The sequence below is a fragment of the Pristiophorus japonicus genome, chromosome 1 (genome assembly GCF_044704955.1).
Source record: "Pristiophorus japonicus isolate sPriJap1 chromosome 1, sPriJap1.hap1, whole genome shotgun sequence".
Classification (NCBI taxonomy): domain Eukaryota; kingdom Metazoa; phylum Chordata; class Chondrichthyes; family Pristiophoridae; genus Pristiophorus; species Pristiophorus japonicus.
This window is the reverse complement of record NC_091977.1, coordinates 349991106-350017680: the sequence shown is the minus strand read 5'-3', so window position 1 is coordinate 350017680 and position 26575 is coordinate 349991106. Positions and strand designations below refer to the sequence as shown.

Sequence of the window (26575 nt, the reverse complement as noted above, 5' to 3'; positions counted from 1 at the left end):
ACATCGAGTTCAACAATTTCAGACACTAACCACTGCCCCCATTTTTTCAGACAGCAGCTGTTGCTAATGATTTTGTTATTCCCACTTACACCTATTCTAGTTCAATCTTTTGTTTCCTTACTTTACCACCCCTTTTGCCTTGCGCCATCGTCCCTTTGATCATTTAATCTCTCCTGCCTTCCACCTGATCACAGACCTTCCTTTTAGTTTTTTCCTCCCCTCCCCCTTTCCCTACCTCTGTACTTGCTTAAAACCTGTTGCAACTCTCTTTCCAGTTCTGATGAAATTGACCTGAAATGTTAACTCCACAGATGTTACCTGACCTGCTGAGTATTTTCAGCAGTTTCTGTTTTTATTTCAAGTTTACAATGCAAGTTTCACATGATCTGCTAAAAACTAATATTACAAAAATTGTCACAATCCATCTCTTTAAGGCACACTGTGCAGCCTGCAGAACAAAAGATTCGAAGAAGAGAATGGCAATGGTGAGATTATGGAATTAGAAAGCTCCAGAGGAAATGTGACTCACCACTGTATCAAACACGCTTTGGTTGGACAGCTCCGTGGTTACCTCAGTGATACCGGCATCCAGCTTTAAAAAGGAGGAGACATCAAAAGGAAAAGTGTGAGTTAGAAGAAGAAAGGAATACAGGAGAACAAAATCTCACCAGGCCTGATTCTGTTCAGTCGTGATTCTGTTAAACTAATCTATATGATAGCTCTAAAGGATTAATCAGATTGTGTAATACAGGGTAAGGAGCACAGTTGGAAAACACTTTCATCTGTCAGAAGATCATTAATATTCATTGCACAAGCTCCAGCACTGTACTATCCACAGGAATCCTTAGTCAGGGACAACAGGGGGCCGAAATGCAGCCTCCCAATAAGGCCTGTTACTGCTGTAAAGCGGCAGCCATGTGGCAGTCTTGAATGGCCGCCGATTTTTTGTCAAATGGCCGCCGCTCGCGAAGTTCACCTCGGTGGTTTTTCCGGAGGTCCCCACTTCCGCCCCTCCTAAGTGCGTCATCAAAGCGCGCATCGCCGATCTCCCGCCCTGAAGCAAAATTTACCTGGAAAGCTCTTCGGCCCACTGCTCAATGCCCCCGACAGTTTTTCTGTTGGTGCACTGTGTCCGCAAAATGGCGGTGCGGCCACCATTAAAGGGGAGGGTGCACTGCCGCGGCCATCTAATTTTTTTTTGTCGGCCAACTGGGCACCCCTCTTGGGTACCAGGCCGCTGGCCCGGCCGAAACCCTCCCTGGTGGCCCAATGGACCTAACTAAACTAATCACAGAGCTCGCAACGACTCTCTCCTTTAAGTGAAGGGGAGAGACATGGTGACGTGCCAGGGTGATGACGTCATCAGCGCTACGCTGAATACTGATAGTGGTGGACACTGCTCCCGCCCCTCCCTTCCGCTCCCAGTTTGACGGACACTCTGCTCCCGCCTCCACTTCCGCCCCCATTATGACTGACGTCCATCCTGCTGGAAAAAAAGACAAAGAACTGAATTTCGCGCAAGAGGCCACTGTATCCACAGCGGCGGTGAAAATAGCTGAAACAGTAAGTGCGATCCGTTTCTGGTGGGGGTAAATTTCGGCCCCCAGGCCTCCAAAAAGATGAAATACTATTGTGTCAAAGTTGGTAGCATTCTTACGTCTGAGTTGCAAAGCTGTGGGTTCAAGCCAAACTCCAAGATTTAAACATGTAATCTAAAGCGATACTTCAATACAATACTGAGGGAGGGCTGCATTGTTGCAGGTGGTATTTTTCAAATGAGATATTGACCCCCATGGCCCCAACCTGCCTGCTCAAGGTGAATGTAAAAGGTCCTGTGGCACTATTCATAGAGGAGCATGGAATTCTTCTGACATCAAGTCCAATGTTCATCCCTCACCAAACACCAGAAAAACAGGTCAATTGGTCATTCATCTTGTTGCTTTTTGTGGAACTTTACCCTGTACAAGTTGGCTGCAATATTTTTCTGTAGAACAACAATGACTACACTTCAAAGGTAATTCATTGGCTGTGAAGCAATTTAGGACATCCTGAGGATTTGAAATGTTCTTTCTTTTCGAACTGATGATCAAAACTGTTATAAAAAACAGATAATTTGAAAATAATTTTTTGAATAAACGGATAAAGGGATACAGTAGATGTGTGCATGAAATTTCAGCAATGTTCAATCAGATGTTACACAAGAGGTTGTTAGAAAAATTCAAGTCTATGGTATAGGAGGTAAAGTGGAAATATCGATAGAAAGTTGGTTGACAGGCAGAAAACCAAAACATAGGGTACTGGGTGTTGCTCAGATTGGACCTGCAGGGTACTGACAATAACCCAATTCTTACTGTCAAACATGAGTCATTGGATCTCCCACTCCTGGGGTAGGATTCTCAGGGTTGTACATCCTGCGTCCTTCATATCCTGATAATTTTCTACATTGAGCTACAACATGGTTTCTATTTGGAAAGCATGCTGTTCAATGAGGTAATCTGAGATCGTGGGAAATCACATGCTCTACCACAAGTTACATTTAATGTACAACTCTACTTTGCAGCATTAATTACTTTCACGCCATTCCAATTTATTTCTGCTTCTCTCTCAAAGCTTGTACTTCCTAATCAGTTACAGCTCAGCCTTCTTCAGCAGCCCTCCTCTATCTAGGACAAGTGTTTGAACTGTATAGCATATATTTGATGGTACAACCCTCCTTAATGTTCTCCAACTCCCATCTCATGTGCCCCCTTTCACCCCACCATTGGTGGCTGTATCTTCGCTGCCTGGGCCCCACGCTCTGGGACTCCCTCCCAAGGCTGGGAACTAAATATTATGGGGTATTTGACAATTTGGAAGGATAGATAGAAAGGAAAAGGAGGTGGGGTAGCTCTGTTAATAAAATATGAAATCAGTGCAGTAGTGAGAAATTATATTGGCTCAGAAGATCAAGATGTAGAATCAGTTTGGGTGGAGATAAGGAATAATAAGGGGAAGAAGTCACTGGTGGGTATAGTCTATAGGCCCCCTAACAGTATAAATCAAGAAATAATGGAGGCTTGTAAAAAAGGAACAGCAATAATCATGGGCAATTTTAATCTTCATATTGATTGGACAAATCAAATTGGCCAAGGTAGCCTTGAGGAAGAGTTCATAGAATGTATCTGGGATAGTTTCCTTGAACAGTATGTTGCCGATCCAACCAGGGAGCAGGCTATCTTAGATCTGGTATTGTGTAATGAGACAGGATTAATAAATTATCTCCTAGTAAAGGATCCTCTTGGAAAGAGTGACCATAACATGGTTGAATTTCAAATTCAGTTGGAGGGTGAGAGAGTTGAATCTCAAACCAGTGTACTAAGCTTAAATAAAGGAGACTACAAAGGTATGAGGGCAGAGTTGGCTAAAGTGGACTGGGAAAATAGATTAAAATGTAAGGCAGTTGATGAGCAGTGGCAGACTTTTAAGGAGATATTCCATAACTCGCAACAAAAATATATTCCAGTGAGAAGGAAATACTTTATGAGAAGGGATAACCATCTATGGTTAACTAAAGACGTAAAGGATGGTATCTGAACAGAGGTCGTTGGTCCGGCTTCATGACTGAGAGCCTCAACTGATTATTCCTCTCCGCTGCCAGGATGTACTGAGTATAAAGGAAAATGGCACAAGATCTTGGCAAATATACCCCAAAATCACACCACTACAACAAAATTGTACATCCCTGTCTGGCGTAAAAATAAAATGGGGAAGGTGGCTCAACCGTGGCTAACAAGGGAAATTAGGGATAGTGTTAAATCCAAGGAAGAGGCATATAAATTGGCCAGAAAAAGCAGCAAACCTGAGGACTGGGAGAAATTTAGAATCCAGCAGAGGAGAACTAAGAGTTTAATTAGGTGGGGAAAATAGAGAACGAGAGTGAGCTTGCAGGGAACATAAAAACTGACTGCAAAAGCTTCTATAGATATGTGAAGAGAAAAAGATTAGTGAAGACAAATGTAGGTCCCTTGCAGTCAGAATCAGGTGAATTTGTAATGAGAAACAAAGAAATGGCAGACCAATTGAACAAATATTTTGGTTCTGTCTTCATCAAGGAAGACACAAATAACCCTCCGGACATACTAGGGGACTGAGGGTCTAGCGAGAAAGAGGAACTGAAGGAAATACTTCTTAGTCAGGAAATTGTGTTAGGGAAATTGATGGGATTGAAGGCTGATAAATCCGCAGGGCCTGATAGTCTACATCCCAGAATATTAAGGAAGTGGCCCTAGAAATAGTGGATCCATTGGTGGTCATTTTCCAACATTCTGTAGACTCTGGATCACTTCCTATGGATTGGAGAGTAGCGAATGTAATCCCACTTTTAAAAAAAAGAGGGAGAGAGAAAACAGGGAATTATAGACCGGTTAGCCTGACATCGGTAGTGGGGAAAATGTTGGAATCAATTATTAAAGATGTAATAGCAGCGCATTTGGAAAGTAGTGACAGGATCGGTCCAAGTCACCATGGATTTATGAAAGGGAAATCATGCTTGATAAATCTAGAATTTTTTGAGGATGTAACTAGTAGAGTGGACAAGAGAGAACCATTGGATGTGGTGTATTTGGACTTTCAAAAGGCTTTTGACAAGGCTCCACACAAGAGATTAGTGTGCAAAATGAAAGCACATGGTATTGGTGGTAATGTATTGACGTGGATAGAGAACTGGTTGGCAGACAGGAAGCAAAGAGTAGGAATAAACGGGTCCTTTTCAGAATGGCAGGCAGTAACTAGAGGGGTATCGCAAGGTTCAGTGCTGGGAACCCAGCTATTTACATATACTTTAATGATTTAGGCGAAGGAATTGAGTGTAATATCTCCAAGTTTGCCGATGACACTAAGCAAGTTGGCGGTGTGAGCTGTGAGGAGGATGCTAAGAGGTTACAGAGTGACTTGGACAAGTTAGGCGAATAGATAAATGCAGTATAATGTGGATAAATGTGAGGTTATCCACTTTGGTGGCAAAAACACGAAGGCAAAATATTATCTGAATGGTGACAGATTAGGAAAAGGGGAGGTGCAACGAGACCTGGGTGTCATGGTACATCAGTCATTGAAAGTTGGCATGCAGGTACAGCAGGCGGTGAAGAAGGCAAATGGCATGTTGGCCTTTATTGCGAGAGGATTTGAGTATAGGAGCAGGGGGGTCTTACCGCAGTTGTACAGGGCCTTGGTAAGGCCACACCTTGAATATTCTGTACAGTTTTGGTCTCCTAATCTGAGGAAGGACATTCTTGCTATTGAGGGAGTGCAGCGAAGGTTCACCAGACTGATTCCCCAGACTGATTCCCGAGATGGCAGGACTGACATATGAAAAAAGACTGGATCGACTAGGCTTATATTCACTGGAATTTAGAAGAATGAGAGGGGATCTCATAGAAACATATCAAATTCTGATGGGATTGGACAGGTTAGATGCAGGAAGAATGTTGGGGAAGTCCAGAACCAGGGGTCACAGTCTAAGGATAAGGGGTAAGCCATTTAGGACCAAGATGAAGAGAAACTTCTTCACTTAGAGAATCGTGAACCTGTGGAATTCTCTACCACTGAAAGTTGTTGAGGCCAGCTCATTAGATATATTTAAAAGGGAGTTAGATGTGGCCCTTACGGCTAATGGGATCAAGAGGTATGGAGAGAAAGCAGGAATGGGGTACTGAAGTTGCATGATCAGCCATGATCATATTGAATGGTGGTGCAGGCTCGAAGGGCCGAATGGCCTACTCCTGCACCTAGTTTCTATGTTTCAGTGGGCTCAAGTTTTGGACCCATGCTAGAACGGTGCACCTTGGAGAGGCCCGCCTAATTTGTAGAACTGAAAAAGCGCCAAATAAATACTTACCTCGCGATTCTCCGATATCTGTACGCCCGTTTATAGCTCGGTGAGGCACAGCAGGAGCTGCTGGTGGCGGACCAAAGGCGATGTGAGCAAGTACTGCCGGAAGGGGGCGGGGCTAGGGCCCAGTGTCATTTTGAGTACCGGCAGCATTGTGCATGCCCATGCGCAATGGCACACACACATTGGCAATCGGCCATCTTTAAAGGAACATGCAGAAGAGTGATTTTTGGTTTTGTGGAACTGTGCAAAGCCTTCTGACTGATTTTTTGTGTCTGAAGGAGTGCTGTTAGCAGTACTGTGGAAGAAATCAGCTGCTGGAATCAGTGAGTGCTGTTTGTTGCTGCTAAAATTCCAGAACAAGTGCTGCATAGGTGCATGCAAAATAAGGACTGTGTGTTTTGAAAAATCATTGAGTGTCAATTCAACACAGCAATGGAACAATTGAACGACCAAGAATGAAGAATTTCTTGCATGAGGAAGTGGAGACATGAGTTAATGTCATTGAGCAGAGATGGCAGGAGCTAGATACCAGCAACAGAGGTCGCACAAAAGTGCCACCCAAAGAAATGAAGAAACGCTGGAACCAAGTTGCAGAAGATTACTGCGCAGTGGTGCATACCATGAGATCTGGAAGCCAGTGTAAAAAGAAATGGCACAACTTTGGTCAAGTATTTAGTGAAAGTAATAGTTTGATTTTCCAATGGAATCTAAATTGTAAATGTGACCATCTGTATATGTCCCACCCTGTAGAAAGACACACTCTGTAAAAAGTTATATTTTAATCTTTGCAGAAGAAATAGGCCCATAACAAAAGGGAAAGAACTTCAACAGGAGGAGGTGTGCCAAATCTGCATCCCCGACACCCTTGGAACAGAGGGTTACTGCTATGATGAGTCGTACATGGAGAAAAACAATCAGCACTGCACAAGCTGGGCCCACACGCGAGGGAGAGGGGAAGTCCTGAAAATGCATCGTGGCCCTTCAAATCAACATGCTGCCTGGCCTGCTATGTGTGAGACTACTCATAGAAACATAGAAAATAGGTGCAGGAGTAGGCCATTTGGCCCTTCTAGCCTGCACCGCCATTCAATGAGTTCATGGCTGAACATGCAACTTCAGTACCCCATTCCTGCTTTCTCACCATACCCCTTGATTCCCCTAGTAGTAAGGACTTCATCTAACTCCTTTTTGAATATATTTAGTGAATTGGCCTCAACAACTTTCTGTGGTAGAGAATTCCACAGGTTCACCACTCTCTGGGTGAAGAAATTCCTCCTCATCTCGGTCCTAAATGGCTTCCCCTTTATCCTTAGACTGTGTCCCCTGGTTCTGGACTTCCCCAACATTGGGAACATTCTTCCTGCATCTAACCTGTCTAACCCCGTCAGAATTTTAAACGTTTCTATGAGGTCCCCTCTCATTCTTCTGAACTCCAGTGAATACAAGCCCAGTTGATCCAGTCTTTCTTGATAGGTCAGTCCCGCCATCCCGGGAATCAGTCTGGTGAACCTTCGCTCCACTCCCTCAATAGCAAGAATGTCCTTCCTCAGGTTAGGAGACCAAAACTGTACACAATACTCCAGGTGTGGCCTCACCAAGGCCCTGTACAATTGTAGCAACACCTCCCTGCCCCTGTACTCAAATCCCCTCGCTACGAAGGCCAACATGCCATTTGCTTTCTTAACCGCCTGCTGTAACTGCATGCCAACCTTCAATGACTGATGTACCATGACACCCAGGTCTCTTTGCACCTCCCCTTTTCCTAATCTGTCACCATTCAGATAATAGTCTGTCTCTCTGTTTTTACCACCAAAGTGGATAACCTCACATTTATCCACATTATACTTCATCTGCCATGCATTTGCCCACTCACCTAACCTATCCAAGTCGCTCTGCAGCCTCATAGAATCCTCCTTGCAGCTCACACTGCCACCCAACTTAGTGTCATCCGCAAATTTGGAGATACTACATTTAATCCCCTCGTCTAAATCATTAATGTACAGTGTAAACAGCTGGGGCCCCAGCACAGAACCTTGCGGTACCCCACTAGTCACTGCCTGCCATTCTGAAAAGTCCCCATTTACTCCTACTCTTTGCTTCCTGTCTGACAACCAGTTCTCAATCCATGTCAGCACACTATCCCCAATCCCATGTGCTTTAACTTTGCACATTAATCTCTTGTGTGGGACCTTGTCGAAAGCCTTCTGAAAGTCCAAATATACCACATCAACTGGTTCTCCCTTGTCCACTCTACTGGAAACATCCTCAAAAAATTCCAGAAGATTTGTCAAGCATGATTTCCCTTTCACAAATCCATGCTGACTTGGACCTATCATATTACCTCTTTCCAAATGCACTGCTATCCTTAATAATTGATTCCATCATTTTACCCACTACCGATAATTCCCTGTTTTCTCTCTCCCTCCTTTTTTAAAAAGTGGGGTTACATTGGCTACCCTCCACTCGATAGGAACTGATCCAGAGTCAATGGAATGTTGGAAAATGACTGTCAATGCATCCACTATTTCCAAGGCCACCTCCTTAAGTACTCTGGGATGCAGTCCATCAGGCCCTGGGGATTTATCGGCCTTCAATCCCATCAATTTCCCCAACACAATTTCCCGACTAATAAGGATTTCCCTCAGTTCCTCCTCCTTACTAGACCCTCCGACCCCTTTTATATCCGGAAGGTTGTTTGTGTCCTCCTCAGTGAATACTGAACCAAAGTACTTGTTCAATTGGTCCGCTATTTCTTTGTTCCCCGTTATGACTTCCCCTGATTCTGACTGCAGGGGACCTACGTTTGTCTTTACTAACCTTTTTCTCTTTACATATCTATAGAAACTTTTGCAATCCGTCTTAATGTTCCCTGCAAGCTTCTTCTCGTACTCCATTTTCCCTGCCCTAATCAAACCCTTTGTCCTCCTCTGCTGAGTTCTAAATTTCTCCCAGTCCCCGGGTTCGCTGCTATTTCTGGCCAATTTGTATGCCACTTCCTTGGCTTTAATGCTATCCCTGATTTCCCTTGATAGCCACGGTTGAGCCACCTTCCCTTTTTTATTTTTACGACAGACAGGAATGTACAATTGTTGTAGTTCATCCATGCGGTCTCTAAATGTCTGCCATTGCCCATCCACAGTCAACCCCTTCAGTATCATTCGCCAATCTATCCTAGCCAATTCACGCCTCATACCTTCAAAGTTACCCTTCTTTAAGTTCTGGACCATGGTCTCTGAATTAACTGTTTCATTCTCCATCCTAATGCAGAATTCCACCATATTATGGTCACTCTTCCCCAAGGGGCCTCGCACAACGAGATTGCTAATTAATCCTCTCTCATTGCACAACACCCAGTCTAAGATGGCCACACCCCTTGTTGGTTCCTCGACATATTGGTCTAGAAAACCATCCCTTATGCACTCCAGGAAATCCTCCTCTACCGTATTGCTTCCAGTTTGGTTAACCCAATCTATGTGCATATTAAAGTCACCCATTATAACTGCTGCACCTTTATTACACGCATCTCTAATTTCATGTTTGATGCCCTCCCCAACATCACTACTACTGTTTGGAGGTCTGTACACAACTCCCACTAACGTTTTTTGCCCTTTGGTATTCTGCAGCTCTACCCATATAGATTCCACATCATCCAAGCTAATGTCCTTCCGAACTATTGCCTTAATTTGCTCCTTAACCAGCAATGCTACCCCACCTCCTTTTCCTTTTATTCTATCTTTCCTGAATGTTGAATACCCCTGGATGTTGAGTTCCCAGCCCTGATCATCCTGGAGCCACGTCTCCGTAATCCCAATCACATCATATTTGTTAACATCTATTTGCACAGTTAATTCATCCACCTTATTGCGGATACTCCTTGCATTCACACACAAAGCCTTCAGGCTTGTTTTTTTAACACCCTTTGTCCTTTTAGAATTTTGCTGTACAGTGGCCCTTTTTGTTCTTTGCCTTGGGTTTCTCTGCCCTCCACTTTTCCTCATCTCCTTTCTGTCTTTTGCTTTTGCCTCCTTTTTGTTTCCCTCTGTCTCCCTGCATTGGTTCCCATCCCCCTGCCATATTAGTTTAAATCCTCCCCAACAGCACTAGCAAACACTCCCCCTAGGACATTGGTTCCGGTCCTGCCCAGGTGCAGACCGTCCGGTTTGTACTGGTCCCACCTCCCCCAGAACCGGTTCCAATGCCCCAGGAATTTGAATCCCTCCCTGCTGCACCACTGCTCAAGCCACGTATTCATCTGCGCTATCCTGCGATTCCTACTCTGACTAGCACGTGGCACTGGTAGCAATCCCGAGATTACTACTTTTGAGGTCCTACTTTTTAATTTAGTTCCTGGCTCCTTAAATTCGTTTCGTAGGACCTCATCCCTTTTTTTACCTATGTCGTTGGTACCAATGTGCACCACGACAACTGGCTGTTCTCCCTCCCTTTTTAGAATGTCCTGCACCCGCTCCGAGACATCCTTGACTCTTGCACCAGGGAGGCAACATACCATCCTGGAGTCTCGGTTGCGGCCGCAGAAACGCCTATCTATTCCCCTCACCATTGAATCCCCAATCACTATCGCTCTCCCACTCTTTTTCCTGCCCTCCTGTGCAGCAGAGCCAGCCATGGTGCCATGAACTTGGCTGCTGCTGCCCTCCCCTGATGAGTCATCCCCCTCAACAGTACCCAAAGCAGTGTATCTGTTTTGCAGGGGGATGACCGCAGGGGACCCCTGCACTACCTTCCTTGCACTGCTCTTCCTGCTGGTCTTCCATTCCCTATCTGGCTGTGGACCCTTCACCTGCGGTAAGACCAACTCGCTACACGTGCTACTCACATTATTCTCAGCATCGTGGATGCTCCAGAGTGAATCTCAGCTCCAACTCCGCAACGCGGACCGTCAGGAGCTTGAGGTGGATACACTTCCTGCAAATATAGTCGTCAGGGACACTGGTGTCGTCCCTGAGTTCCCACATGGTACAGGAGGAGCATAACACCCGACCGAGCTCTCCTGCCATGACTTAACCCTTAGATACCCTTAAATTGGCAACAACAATGTTAAAACTTACTCACTGATATAGAACAGAAAAAAGAAAAACTACTCACCAATCACCAGCCAATCACTTACCCTCTTGGCTGTGATGTCACCTTTTGATTTCTTTCTACTTCTTTTTTGCCTTTTCTCTGTAGCTGCACAAGTCACGCCTTTTATAGGCCTCTCCACGCACCTCCTCGATGCTGCTCCCGACTGCCGCCGATGCTGGGCCCCGGACTCCCTGCTGTGCCTTTTATAGACCTCTCCATGCACCTCCTCAATGCTGCTCCCGACTGCCGCCGACGCTGGGCCCCGGACTCCCTGCTGTGCCTTTTATAGGCCTCTCCACACACCTCCTCGACGCTGCTCCCGACTGCCCCCTCCTGTGCTGCTAACCATTTGACTGTTCTATTATATTTTGCAGAAGATGATGCCAATCCTGAAGATCCTGAAGATCCAGAAGAAGAACCAGAAGAACCAGATGCGGACGATCCAGACCAAGGGTGGCTTCAGGGGTTGACTGAAATGTCTTCAGGGGAGACTTTAGAACTTAATATTTATGAGCCCACATCAACGGACATCAGTGTTTCAAACACTTACATTCTATGGTTTCGCAGATTCCGATGTTGCGGGTCCCAGTGGTGCTGGTGGTGGTGGTGGTGTAATGCAGCATTTTACACACAGTGCCCCACCGTCCCAGCCTGCGCCTCCCACTGGAGTGGTGCCACGAGGCAGACCCAGGCAGAGGAGGAGGAGATTGGAAACACGCGCTCCTGAGATGCAGCGTGCAACAGATGTGGGTCAGGTTGTGGCATTGGGTGTGGAGAGCAATGACCTTACCCGATCACTCGTGGGCAGCGTCAGTGCAGTGGGTGAAATAGCAGTAATGACACGGGAAATGAGGGAGGGAATGTCAGAGGGAGTGCAAGTGACGGCACAGGCCATCAGGGAGGGCCTGGGTGAGGTAGCTACTGCAATAAGGGCACACAGCCCGGCCAATCAAATTACACCCCATGAAGAAGTGAACATTTACTGAGATGTGGATGAGAGATGGTTGCAGCTTTTTTTTTGCTGCTTTTGTTCTTGTTCTTGATGTAACTGTAGTAACTTTTTTCAAATTGAAATTGTTTTGTAACTTTTGTAACTTTACAACTTATAAGTGATCTTAGCGGTTTTAAGTGATCTTCGAGTGTAAATGTTCTCACATTTTGTAAGTTATTTAATTTTGCACCTAAAAAGTGATCTTGAAGTTTCAGTGATCTTGCAAAACAAATACACCACTTTGAGTACTGTTGAGGGGGATAACTCATCAGGAGAGAGCAGCAGCAGCCAAGTTCATGGCACTGTGGGTGGTTCTGCTGCACAGGAGGGCAGAAAAAAGAGTGGGAGAGCGATAGTGATAGGGGATTCAATTGTAAGGGGAATAGATAGGCGTTTCTGCGGCCGCAACCAAGACTCCAGGATGGTATGTTGCCTCCCTGGTGCAAGGGTCAAGGATGTCTCGGAGCGGGTGCAGGACATTCTGAAAAGGGAGGATGAACAGCTAGTTGTCGTGGTGCATATAGGTACCAACGATATAGGTAAAACACGGGATGAGGTCCTACGAGACGAATTTAGGGAGCTAGGAGTTAAATTAAAAAGTAGGACCTCAAAAGTAGTAATCTCAGGATTGCTACCAGTGCTCTGTGCTAATCAGAGTAGGAATCGCAGGATAGCTCAGATGAATATGTGGCTTAAGCAGTGGTGCAGAAGGGAGGGATTCAAATTCCTGGGGCATTGGAACCAGTTCTGGGGGAGGTGGGACCAGTACAAACTGGACAGTCTGCACCTGAGCAGGACCGGAACCAATGTCCTAGGGGGAGTGTTTGCTAGTGCTGTTGGGGACGAGTTAAACTAATATGGCAGGGGGATGGGAACCTATGCAGGGAGACAGAGGGAAATAAAATGGCGTGAGAAGCAAAAGATAGAAAGGAGAATAGTAAAAGTGGAGGGCAGAGAAACCCAAGGCAAAAAACAAAAAGGGCCACATTACAGCAAAATTCTAAAGGGGCAAAGTGTGTTAAAAAGATAAGCCTGAAGGCTCTGTGCCTCAATGCGAGGAGTATTCAGAATAAGGTGGACGAATTAACTGCGCAGATAGCAGTTAACGGGCATCATGGAGACATGGCTCCAGGGTGACCAAGGCTGGGAACTCAACATCCAAGGGTATTCAGCATTTAGGAAGGATAGACAGAGAGGAAAAGGAGGCGGGGTGGTGTTGCTGGTTAAAGAGGAAATTAATGCAATAGTAAAGAGGGACATTAGACTGGATGATGTGGAATCTGTATGGGTGGAGCTGCGGAATTCCAAAGGGCAGAAAACGTTCGTGGGAGTTGTGTACAGACCACCAAACAGTAGTAGTGAGGTTGGGGAAAGCATCAAACAAAAAAAAAGGGATGCGTGCAATAAAGGTACAGCAGTTATCATGGGTGACTTTAATCTACATATTGATTGAGCTAACCAAACTGATAGCAATGCAGTGGAGGAGGATTTCCGAGAGTGTATTAGGAATGGTTTTCTAGACCAATATGTCGAGGAACCAACTAGAGAGCTGGCCATCCTAGACTGGGTGATGTGTATTGAGAAGGGACTAATTAGTAATCTTGTTGTGCGAGGCCCCTTGGGGAAGAGTGGCCATCATATGGTAGAATTCTTTATTAAGATGGAGAGTAACACAGTTAATTCGGAAACTAGGGTCCTGAACTTAAGGAAAGATAACTTCGACGGTATGAGGCGTGAATTGGCTAGAATAGACTGGCAAATGATACTTAAAGGGTTGACGGTGGATAAGCAATGGCAAACATTTAAAGATCACATGGATGAACTTCAGCAATTGTACATCCCTGTCTGGAGTAAAAATAAAACGGGGAAGGTGGCTCAACCATGGCTAAGAAGGGAAATTAAGGATAGTGTTAAAACCAAGGAAGAGGCATATAATTTGGCTAGAAAAAGCAACAAACCTGAGAACTGGGAGAAATTTAGAATTCAACAGAGGAAGACTAAGGGTTTAATTAAAAGGGGGGAAATAGAGTACGAGAGGAAGCTTGCAGGGAACATAAAAACTGACCGCAAAAGCTTCTATAAATATGTGAAGAGAAAAAGATTAGTGAAGACAAACGTAGGTCACTTGCAGTCGGATTCAGGTGAATTTACAATGGGGAACAAAGATGTGGCAGACCAATTGAACAAATACTTCGGTTCTGTCTTCATGAAGGAAGACACAAATAACCTTCCGATTGTACTAGGGGACAGTAGGTCTAGTGAGAAGGAGGAACTGAAGGATATCCTTATTAGGCGGGAAATTGATGGGATTGAAGGCCGATAAATCCCCGGGGCCTGATAGTCTGCATCCCAGAGGACTTAAGGAAATGGTCCTAGAAATAGTGCATGCATTGATGATCATTTTCCAACAGTCTCTCGACTCTGGATCAGTTTCTATGGACTGGAGGGTAACTAATATAACACCACTTTTTTAAAAAGGAGGGAAAGAGAAAACGGGTAATTATAGACCAGTTAGCCTGACATCAGAAGAGGGGAAAATGTTGGAATCAATCATTAAGGATGAAATAGCAGCCCATTTGGAAAGCAGTGACAGGATCGGTTCAAGTCAGCATGGATTTATGAAAGGGAAATCATGCTTGACGAATCTTCTGGAATTTTTTGCGGATGTAACTAGTAGAGTGGACAAGGGAGAACCAGTGGATGTGGTGTATTTGAACTCTCAAAAGGCTTTTGACAAGGTCCCACACAAGAGACTGGTGTGCAAAATCAAAGCACATGGTATTGGGGGTAATGTACTGACATGGAGAGAACTGGTTGGCAGAAAGGAAGCAGAGAGTCGGGATAAACGGGTCCTTTTCAGAATGGCAGGCAGTGACTAGTGCAGTGCCGCAGGGCTCTATGCTGGGACCCCAGCTCTTTACAATTTACATTAATGATTTAGATGAAGGAATTGAGTATAATATCTCCAAGTTTGCGGATGACACTAAACTGGGTGGTGGTGTGAGCTGTGAGGAGGACACTAAGAGGCTGCAGGGTGACTTGGACAGGTTAGGTGAGTGGGCAAATGCATGGCAGATGCAGTATAATGTGGATAAATGTGAGGTTATCCATTTTGGGGGCAAAAACATGAAGGCAGAATATTATCTGAATGGCAGCAGATTAGGAAAAGGGGAGGTACAACGAGACCTGGGTGTCATGGTTCATCAGTCACTGAAAGTGGGCATGCAGGTACAGCAGGCGGTGAAGAAGGCAAATGGTATGTTGGCCTTCATAGCTAGGGGATTTGGGTATAGGAGCAGGGAGGTCTTACTGCAGTTGTACAGGGCCTTAGTGAGGCCTCACCTGGAATATTGTGCACAGTTTTGGTCTCCTAATCTAAGGAAGGACGTTCTTGCTATTGAGGGAGTGCAGCGAAGGTTCACCAGACTGATTCCAGGGATGGCTGGACTGTCATATGAGGAGAGACTGGATCAACTGGGCCTTTATTCACTGGAGTTTAGAAGGATGAGAGGGGATCTCATAGAAACGTATAAGATTCTGACGGGACTGGACAGGTTAGATGCGGGAAGAATGTTCCCGATGTTGGGGAAGTCCAGAACCAGGGGACATTGTCTTAGGATAAGGGGTAGGCCATTTAGGAATGAGATGAGGAGAAACTTCTTCACTCAGAGAGTTGTTAACCTATGGAATTTCCTGCCGCAGAGAGTCGTTGATGCTAGTTCATTGGATATATTCAAGAGGGTGTTAGATATGGCCCTTACGGCTAAGAGGGTCAAGGGGTATGGAGAGACAGCAGGAAAGGGGTACTGAGGGAATGATCAGCCATGATCTTATTGAATGGCGGTGCAGGCTCGAAGGGCCGAATGGCCTACTCCTGCATCTATTTTCTATGTTTCTATGAGTGTAAGATTTTTCACATTGAAATTGTTTTTTAACTTTTGTAACTTTACAATTTATAAGTGATCTTAAAGTGTTTAAGTGATCTTAAAGAGTCATATTAATGTAAAGTTTGATACAACAAATTTTTTATTACACTAACGTGCAGTACATTATGAACTTTTCAGTAAAATATTTTTACATTAAAACTAAATCATGTTCTATTAATACAACATAGGAACAACTCCAAAAAATAAACCTGTCCATGCGGAATAGTTGTCGCTGAGCCTTGAGTAATTGAAGCGTTCACGGATGAGCTGCTAGCGCAGGGCTCGAGCAATCGTTAAAGGAGCACGATGGACCGTCCTCCTCTGACCTCGTGCTCCGGCATCAGGCATTTGCATGCTTTCCTGATCATCATTATCATCCTCATCCTGCTCTTCCAAATTAATATCATCAGGCACTCTCCCCTCATGTGGGTCTTCTGGCTCCACTTCCAGCTCCTGCTGCCTCATGATGGCTAAGTTATGCAGCATGCAGCACACAACAGTGAACTGATCGACAATCTCAGGGGAGTATTGCAAGTGGCCTCCGGAATGGTCCAGGCATCGGAAACGCTGTTTCAAGATGCCAATGGTCCTCTCTATGATGCTGCGTGTCGCAGTGTACGACATGTTGTACTGATGGTCAGCTTCCGTCCGTGTTACACGTAGGGGCGTCATGAGCCAGGTGGCGAGGCCGTACATTTTGTCTCCCAGTAGCCAGTTCTGGCTGCTGCTGAAACATGTCAGATATAACGCTGTCCGTAGGATGAACGCATCATGGGTGCTGCCAGGGTATCTTGCATCGACTGACATGATGCGCTGCTTGTCGTCACACACAAGCTGCACATTAATGGAGTGGAAACCTTTTCTATTCCTGAACTGCTCGGCATCCTCCACAGGTGCTCGCAAGGCGATATGGGTACAGTCAATGCAGTCCTGTACCTTTGGGAAGCCAGCAATCTTTGAGAACCCCAGAGCCCTGTCAAGCATCGTTTGGCCGGTCATTGGGAACTTGATTAAGTCATTCCTCCACGCATACAGTGCAGCCATGACCTGGTAAATGCAGGCATGTATTACACGTTGAGAGATGGCGCACACATCTCCAGTTGTAGCTTGAAACGATCCCGAGGCATAGAAGGAAAGTGCAGCTGTAACCTTCACTTCAACAGACAAAGCAGTCAGCGTTCTGCTTCTCGGCTGTAAATCTGCTCTCAGCATATCATAAATCTCAACGACAAATTCTCTGCGGAAATGCAGTCTTTTGACACAATCAGCCTTGCTCATGTCCAGGTATGAACACCTGACATGATATTGCCAACGTGTGTAATGCCTCCTGCCCATCAGCCTACGAGCTATGATGTCCCTGGTGCGGTGAGCTTTAATCAATTCTCTCCTATGTAGCGAATTGATGGAGAACCATTGCATAATCCGTGGTGTTGATAATGCAGCACCCATATTTGAAGTAAAAATTAAACTTTCAAAGGTGCATGCTGGCTGGCTGGCTGGCTGGCTCCCCCTCCTGGTGTTTTTCACGCCTCCCCTATCCCCTGGCTGAATGGCAGACAGATCACAGCTCGCTTTGCTGCCTGCATGCTGGGGCTCTGCTCTGTGGCCGGGCTCTTTGGACGTCGCCCTCCAAGTGCTTTTCACACTGCCCCTATCCCCTGGCCGAACGGCCAAAAGATCGCAGCTCACTTTGGTGTGGCCAGGCTCTGTGGACGTCGCCCTCCCTCCTGGTGGTTTTCAGGCTGACCCTATCCCCTAGCCGAACGGCCGAAAGATCACAGCTCAGTGTCGCTGCCGCTGCTTCGATGGAGAGGTAGGAAAATTAAATTTTTTTTAAATTGATTTATTTATCATTTATTATTGATGATGGCACTTTATTGGCAAAAGTGAAGTGTTTAATGCTTTGTAACATCCCCTAACTTCCCTCTAACTTCCTTCCCCCCCCCCCCCCCCCCCCGCCATCTCTCGTTCCCTGCGCCTAATTCCTAAAATGTAGGCAAGATTTTTCTGAGCATACAAAAATCTACACTTACTCCATTCTAAGTTAGTTTGGAATAAGTTTTTGCTGCCTAAACTTGCAAAACAGGCGTAAGTGGCTGGTAACGCCCCCTTTTGAAAAAAAAATGTTCTGAAACGAAACTATTCCAACTAACTAGAATTGAAGCAAACTAAATGCCAAGAATTGCAATTTCTAAGATACTCCATTCTAAACTAGTTGCAACTAGAGCTGAAACATGAGCCCAATGTTTCTATGTAACGAACAGGGTGAATAAGGGGGAACCAGTGGATGTGGTGTATTTGGATTTCCAGAAGGCATTCGATAAGGTGCCATGTAAAAGGTTACTGCACAAGATGAAAGTTCACGGGGTTGGGAGTAATATATTAGCATGGATAGCGGATTGGCTAACTAACAGAAAACAGAGAGTCGGGTTAAATGGATCATTTTCTGGTTGGCAAACAGTAACTAGTGGGGTGCCACAGGGATCGGTGCTGAGGCCTCAACTATTTACAATCTATATTAGCGACTTGGAAGAAAGGACCGAGTGTAACGTAGCCAAGTTTGCTGATGATACAAAGATGGGTGGGAAAGCAAGTTCTGAGGAGGACACAAAGAATCTGCAATGGATACAGACAGGCTAAGTGAGTGGGCAAAAATGGAGTATAATGTGAGAAGTGTGAGGTTATCCACTTTGGCAGAAAAAATAAAAAAGCAAATTATTATTTAAGTGGAGAAAAATTACAAAATGCTGCAATACAGAGGGACTTGGGGTCATTGTGCATTAAATATAAAAAGTTAGTATGCAGGTATAGCAAATAATCAGGAAGGCAAATGGAATGTTGGCCTTTATTGCAAGGGGGATAGAGTATAAAAGCAGAGAAATCCTGCTACAACTGCACAGGGTATTGGTGAGGCCACACCTAGAGTACGGCATACAGTTTTGGTCTTCTTATTTGAGGCGGGATATACTTGCATTGGAGGCAGTTCAGAGAAGGTTCACTCGGTTGATTCCTGAGATGAAGAGTTCACTTATGAAGAAAGGTTGAGCAGGTTGGGCCTGTACTCATTGGAGTTCACAAGAATGAGAGGTGATCTTATTGAAACATATAAGATAATGACGGGGCTGAACAAGGTAGATGCAGAGAGGATGTTTCCACTCATGGGGGAATCTAGAACTAAGGGGCATAGTTTTAGAATAAGGGGTCGCCCATTTAAAGATGAGGAGGAATTTCTTCTCTCAGAGGGTTGTAAATCTGTGGAATTCTCTGCTTCAGAGAGCTGTGGCTGCTGGGTCATTGAATATATTTGGCGGAAATAGACAGATTTTTGAGCGATAAGGGAGTAAAGGATTATGGGGAGCGGGCAGGGAAGTGGAGCTGATTCCACGATCAGATCAGCCATGATATTGAATGGCGGAGCAAGCTCGAGGGGCCAAATAGCCTACTCCTGCTCCTTTTTCTTATGTTCTTATGTTAATCTCTCCACCTCCCACCCCTTCCAGACCCTCCTTAAAACTCTTTGCTTGAGCTTTTAGCTGCAAAAATGCAAGTTGTTGTTGAATTGGCCTCTCTGACCTGTTACTCAGACCACCTTATGCACATATCAGGAATTCCAAATGCAGAGGTCAGAGAGCCCAGAATTCACCAGCTATTATAGTTGGAAAAAATAGCATGCTGACTTCTGTGCCCAAATCCCTGATATGCATTCCTGACGGGCAAAGCTCTGTGCCAGGAGCTCAACCAAATGTGTAAAACATGCTCTTATATTGCTCTCCTGCCATCCTCCCATCTTCCACCCTGCATAAACTTCAATTCATCCAAACTTCTGCTGCCCAATTCCTAACTCGCACCGTTCCCCGTCACCATGTGCTCATTGACCTACATTGGTTCCCAGTCCACCAACATTTCAAATATAAAATTCTCATCTTCATGTTCAAATCTCCATCGCCTTGCCCCTCCCTATCTCTGTAACCTCCATCAGCCTTACAATCCTCCGAGAACTCTGCATTCCTCCAATTCTGGCCTCTTGCGCATCCCCAACTTTCTTCACCCCACCATCAGCGGCCGTGCCTCCAACCGTCTAGGTCCGAAGCTCTGAAATTCTCTCCCTAAACCTCTGTGCCTCTTTCTCCTCTTTAAGACACTGCTTAAATCACTTGGGGCGATTTCCCCCGGATATTTTAGGCACTAAAGACCCTCCAAGGTGGCCAAGATTGAGTTTTAAGCTGAAATGTCAGTTCAGCCAGCGTTTAGCGCAAGACGACATTTTGGTAAAGGAGTTGAACCTTGCGCGAGGAACAGCCGCACAGATGTTCGTTAAGCAGCTGATTGCCACTTAAATTGCTTGCTAGCGCTCATTAAGGAGGCTGCACGGTATTTTGGTGGCTAACACTTGAACTGACACCCTCTTCAAACAGCAACCAGCTGATTGGGAGTAAACTAGTTGTTGCAGAGGATTTCAAGTGCTATTTAAAAGTATATCACCTTCTGCTGTTCACTTGCTGCTGGAGGTTTGAACATGAATTTTGAAACTCACCGGCAGACCTTCTGGGACACTTTTTCAAAACTTCACCATTTATTCTGGAAATTCTCTGAGAACTTCACCTAAAAAGAGTATGTACTGTGCTACGCTACCTTATTGGACACCTTATCGGAGTCATCAGGAGAAAGGAAGCACTTGTACATGGGCATCTTGCTAGGGGTCCCCCTTGGTCTGCAGGGAGGAGAAGATGAGGCCAGGAAGAGTAGCACGAGATGCTGCAGGAAAGAGGGAGACAGGAGGGTGAGGTGGATTCCTTAGCCCCTGTGGGTACAGGACATCCCTCCTCCTCTGGACCTGTTCCGGCAGGACCTGCGATGCTCGTCCGAGAACCTGTGCGCCCTCTGCCTTGGTTCCTGAGCCATCGTGAATTGTGCCGCTGTGTCAGCCAGCGCACTCCACACCTTCAGTGGAAGTGGATGTGTGGAGCCCACATATACTGCTGCACAAAAATTGCGCCAAATCAGCACTAGAATGCTAAACCTGCACGTGTCTGCTTTAGCGCTTCCACGCAAGTTCAAATCATGGTAATCAGCAATTAGGACCAAAATAGCATGCTAGAATCAGGTTTTCAAACAGATGTGTCTTATCAGCACAGTGCCCATTGAGGGCCTGTTTTCACCCTTCCAACAAAATAACCCCCTACATCTTTGACCAAGCTTTCGGTCACCTGTCCTAATATCTCCTTCTTTGCCTCGGTGTCAATTTTTTTTTTTGCTTACACTTCTATGAAGCTCCTTGAGAAGTTTTACTACTTGAAAGGCGCTATATAAATGCAAGTTGTTGTTGTTGAGCCTTGACAATGACTGTCACATGGAGGGGTTTGGGGGCAGTGGGTGTGGGGGAAGTACTCGACCACAAAGCCGAGTGCCATTCAGTCTGGTCCTATCTGAACAGAGGTCGTTGGTCCGACTTCATGACTGAGGGCCTCAACTGATTATTCCTCTCCGCTGCCCGGATATACTGAGTATAAAGGAAAATGGCACAAGATCTTGGCAAATATACCCCCAAAATCACACCACTACAACAATTGTACATCCCTGTCTGGCGTAAAAATAAAAAGGGGAAGGTGGCTCAACCGTGGCTGACAAGGGAAATTAGGGATAGTGTTAAATCCAAGGAAGAGGCATTTAAATTGGCCAGAAAAAGCAGCAAACCTGAGGACTGGGAGAAATTTAGAATCCAGCAGAGGAGGACTAAGGGTTTAATTAGGAGGGGGAAAATAGAGTACGAGAGTAAGCTTGCAGGGAACATAAAAACTGACTGCAAAAGCTTCTATAGATATGTGAAGAGAAAAAGATTAGTGAAGACTAATGTAGGTCCCCTGCAGTCAGAATCAGCTGAATTCATAATGGGGAACAAAGAAATGGCAGACCAATTGAACAAATACTTTGGTTCTGTCTTCACTAAAGAAGATACGAATAACCTCCCGAAAATAATAGGGGACCGAGGGTCTAGCGAGAAGGAGGAACTGAAGGAAATCCTTCTTAGTCAAGAAATTGTGTTAGGGAAATTGATGGGATTGAAGGCCGATAAATCCGCAGGGCCTGATAGTCTGCATCCCAGAGTACTTAAGGAAGTGTCCCTAGAAATAGTGGATGCATTGGTGGTCATTTCCAACATTCTATAGACTTTGGACCAGTTCCTATGGATTGGAGGGTAGTTAATGTAACCCCACTTTTTAAAAAAGGAGGGAGAGAGAAAACAGGGAATTATAGACCGGTTAGCCTAACATCGGTAGTGGGGAAAATGTTGGAATCAATTATTAAAGATGTAATAGCAGCGCATTTGGAAAGCAGTAACAGGATCGGTCCAAGTCAGCATGGATTTATGAAAGGGAAATCATGGTTGATAAATCTTCTCGAATTTTTTGAGGATGTAACTAGTAGAGTGGACAAGGGAGAACCAGTGGATGTGGTGTATTTGGACTTTCAAAAGGCTTTTGACAAGGTCCCATACAAGAGATTAGTGTGCAAAAGTAAAGCACATGGTATTGGGGGTAATGTATTGACGTGGATAGAGAACTTGTTGGCAGACAGGAAGCAAAAAGTAGGAATAAACAGGTCCTTTTCAGAATGGCAGGCAGTGACTAGTGGGGTACCACAAGGTTCAGTGCTGGAACCCCAGCTATTTACAATATACATTAATGATTTAGATGAAGGAATTTAGTGTAATATCTCCAAGTTTGCAGATGACAATAAGCTGCGTGGCAGTGTGAGCTGTGAGGGGGATGCTAAGAGGCTGTAGGGTGACTTGGACAGGTTAGGTGAGTGGGCAAATACATGGCAGATGCAGTATAATGTAGATAAATGTGAGGTTATCCACTTTGGTGGCAAAAACAGGAAGGCAGAATATTATCTGAATGGTGACAGATTAGTAAAAGGGGAGGTGCAACGAGACCTGGGTGTCATGGTACATCAGTCATTGAAAGTTGGCATGCAGGTACAGCAGGCGGTGAAGAAGGCAAATGGCATGTTGGCCTTCATAGCGAGAGGAATTGAGTATAGGAGCAGGGAGGTCTTACTGCAGTTGTACAGGGCCTTGGTGAGGCCTCACCTGAAATATTGTGTTCAGTTTTGGTCTCCTAATCTGAGGAAGGATGTTCGTGCTATTGAGGGAGTGCAGCGAAGGTTCACCAGACTGATTCCCTGGATGGCAGGACAGACATATGAAGAAAGACTGGATCGACTAGGCTTATAGTCACTGGAATTTAGAAGAATGAGAGGGGATCTCATAGAAACATATCAAATTCTGCTGGGATTGGACAGGTTAGATGCAGGAAGAATGTTCCCGATGTTGGGGAAGTGCAGAACCAGGGGTCACAGCCTCAGGATAAGGGGTAAGCCATTTAGGACCGAGATGAAGAGAAACTTCTTCACTCAGCGAATTCTGAACCTGTGGAATTCTCTACCACAGAAAGTTGTTGACGCCAGTTTGTTAGACATATTTAAAAGGGAGTTAGATGTGACCCTTATGGCTAAAGGGATCAAGGGGTATGGAGAGAAAGCAGGAATGGGGTACTGAAGTTGCACGATCACCCATGATCATATTGAATGGTGGTGCAGGCTCGAAGTGCCGAATGGCCTACTCCTGCACCTATTTTCTATGTTTCTATGTACCCCTATAGTTGGCTGGATGAGATTGGCCAACTCAGCAAAGACAAGGGATTGAACCTGGAATTTTACTAGCTCGGTACCACATTGGCTATATGGATTGAAAACCCCTGATCTAATGGTTCCGGCAGTTACGTTGGGTTTGGGACCTCTGCCCCCACCCCATTTGCAGTATGTGGGGTCAGGGGGAAGTCACCCGATCTAAATATCCCAGTCAGTGGCCACACCACGAGGGAGAAATCCTGGGCACTTACCTTCCCCGGGAGGCTGGGTCATGTCGGGTGGGAGGGGAATTTGTTGGCCCCTTGCCCGGAAAGAATTAAAGATAACCCCCAGCAACCCCTTTGTAAGGGGCAGCACTTAAATATAGAAAAAAAAGTGCTTTCCTCTTGTTCAGGGTCCAGGCCATGCTCATGCCTGGGCATCCAATGTCACTGAAAAGGCTAGTATGCTTCTTTTTTCTTCGTAGATCAGTTAATCTCTTCCTCGACCAGTGCTTTCCAATAGAAATCGCTGATTAGCCACATGTGTGGCTACAACGACACCCTTTTAGCAACATGGATTAATTTTAGTAGAAAACACCTTACAGACACACTCACACATACAGGTAAATGTACTTCACGTGTATATTTACTAAACAAACATCTATAACCATTCAGTAACCAAGGAAGTAAAGCACTCACATTGATCAAAAACACTCGCACACTCTGCTTTTCATCTTACCATTTTACCAACAAACGCATAGAAAGGTTAAAGTTCACATGCACACGCTGTACGAATGTGAGTATTGAGATCACATGCCCAACAACGGTGTCTATGACTCATTTTTCTTTACTAATCAAAAATGCAATTAGCCACATCTGGATTCCTAATCTGCCACATGAGGCTAACGTATTGGGCAACACTGAGTAAGACTGAGGCCAGAGGGACTCTTAACATTCTCCTCAAGCTTTATGAATATTTGAGCATCCAGGTTTTTTTGAAGACTGTTTTTCCATTGAGCCAATGTTGTGCAACCTTCTGGAAGAAAAATGGCAAACTACATGGACTCACCAAGACTGGTGGCCCAGGTTAGAAATGGGCAATGTTCCATTTCAAGAGTGCAGTGTGCAATTGGAGATCCCGACTTCCATAAATCTTACAGTCTGTATTCAATTAGTGTTCTGTTCAACATAGCCTGACCAGCTGTTTTTTTCCCCTCTCATATTTTTAATCAATTCACAGAAAGAAATTGCATTTATATCATGCCGCAGGGCGTCCTAACCAATAAAGTACTTTTTGAAGTGTAATCGCTTTTATAATGTAGGGAAACGCGGCAGCCAATTTGTGCACATCAAGGTTTCACAAATAGCAACGAGCTAACAACCAGATAATCTGTTTTAGGTGATGTTGGTTGAGGGATAAATGTTGGGCTGGTCACCGAGAGAAGTCCCCAACTCTTCTTTGAAAAGTGCCTTTTACTTCGACCTGACAGGGCAAACGAGGCCTCGGTTTAACATCTCATCCAAAATACAGCATCTCCAACAGTGCAACACTCCCTTGAATGCTGCACTGAAGTGTCAGCATGGGTTATGTGCTCAAGTTTCTGGAGTGAGATTTGAACCCACAACCTTTTGACTCAAGAGACAAGAGTGCTACCACTGAGCCAAGGCCAATACATGAAAGACAGAGTCCTCCTTTCAAATCTCATGGCTTTAAAATCAGTTCATAATTCTCTATAGCACCTCTGACACCAAATGTCCCCTCTAAGACTGTGGAAACTTTAAAGAAAAATTTGTGAATTATACAACCAATGCATCATAGGGCAAATTCAGGGAGCCACCCTTGACAGGAGCGAAGCGGGCTAGGAGGAGGTGGGTCAGCCCAATTTGCAGCCCTCCTTGAAACATTGGGAGGGCTTCACAAGGAGTGTGCTGACCTTCTCCACGCCCAAATATCTGATCTGCTGCTCAGTCAGACAAGGCTGCACATCGGAGCTCTAATTTATTCAAATGTCCCAGCAGATTGTGCATGAGACCATCTCCAAAGGGGGACTGTATTGCTTATCAGAAATGTCTTACCTGTGTGAATCCATTAAAAGCAGCACTGGGCATCTGGAAACAATGGAGAAAAAAGTGAAATATTGCGTTATAATCATGTTTTGTATCACTCCAGACACAATAATACACATGACAGGTATTATTTTTGTTATTTATTATGACATGTCCTTTGGGAGGAATAACATAGAACAAACGGTTGAAGGAAAGGGATGAATCAAGGACCATAACAAAGCTATAGCTTTATTTTACAATGATATTTAGTCATACCTAATAATTTTTTTCTACACTAAACACTTGACAAGGGTACCTCTTCTCTTTCAGCATCTAGCTCCTGGTATAACAGTCCGTATCTCCGGTTAGCAATCTCATCTTCCGATAGATCCGAGAAGTTTGTTTCATTATCTTTAGGGTTGGATGAACTCTCGTTGCTAGCGTTGCTTAAGTTCTCGATTGGATAGGGCATTTGGGGACTATGTGTATCTTTAGCTTGGTCTCCCTCACTACTGCTTTTATTGTCCCCACGTAAATCCTGCTGTAACTGTGCTTCCTCATTCTGCCCAGAACCACTCAGCACGTTTCCAGCCCCTGTAGAACCAAATTCATCAGAATCTGGTGTAGGACAAAAACTGACATTCTCATTAAACCCTTTACAAAGATGTGCTTTTCCAATTCTGTTTGGGTCATCGATATCCCCTTGCCCCTCCTGAAATGGTGGCCAACGTTCAAATCTATTACTCTGGCCTTCCAGCAGGCTGGAGAAGCACCACTCATTGCTGCTAACAGTAGGCTCCCAGTTTTCTGGCCATATCTCATGCTTTTCTCTGCTCCAGGGGTCCGACTCCAGGCTTTGAGGGGCAAATCTATTGCCGTCGCCAATCTCTCTGTGAAATGTATCTGCTTGATTCACAATTGGGATATCAGTATGTGTTTCATCTGTTCGGCTAGTTTCTCTTTCTGTGTCAGTTGTGTTACCTGTTTCATTGTTCTTTGTGTTAATTGGTTCAAACTGGCT

At 45.0% G+C, this 26575-nt stretch overlaps 1 protein-coding gene across 1 annotated transcript in view; it reads right to left on the bottom strand.

Annotated features, from left to right (window-relative positions):
• Positions 1–26575, bottom strand: part of amph (amphiphysin) — a 541139-nt gene that overhangs the window by 56408 nt on the left and 458156 nt on the right. The window contains exons 16-17 of the mRNA XM_070890365.1: positions 25585–25617; positions 530–592 (exon numbers count right to left, since the gene is read on the bottom strand). Coding sequence (XP_070746466.1) covers positions 530–592; positions 25585–25617 — 96 coding nt within the window. The remainder of the gene's footprint in view (positions 1–529; positions 593–25584; positions 25618–26575) is intronic.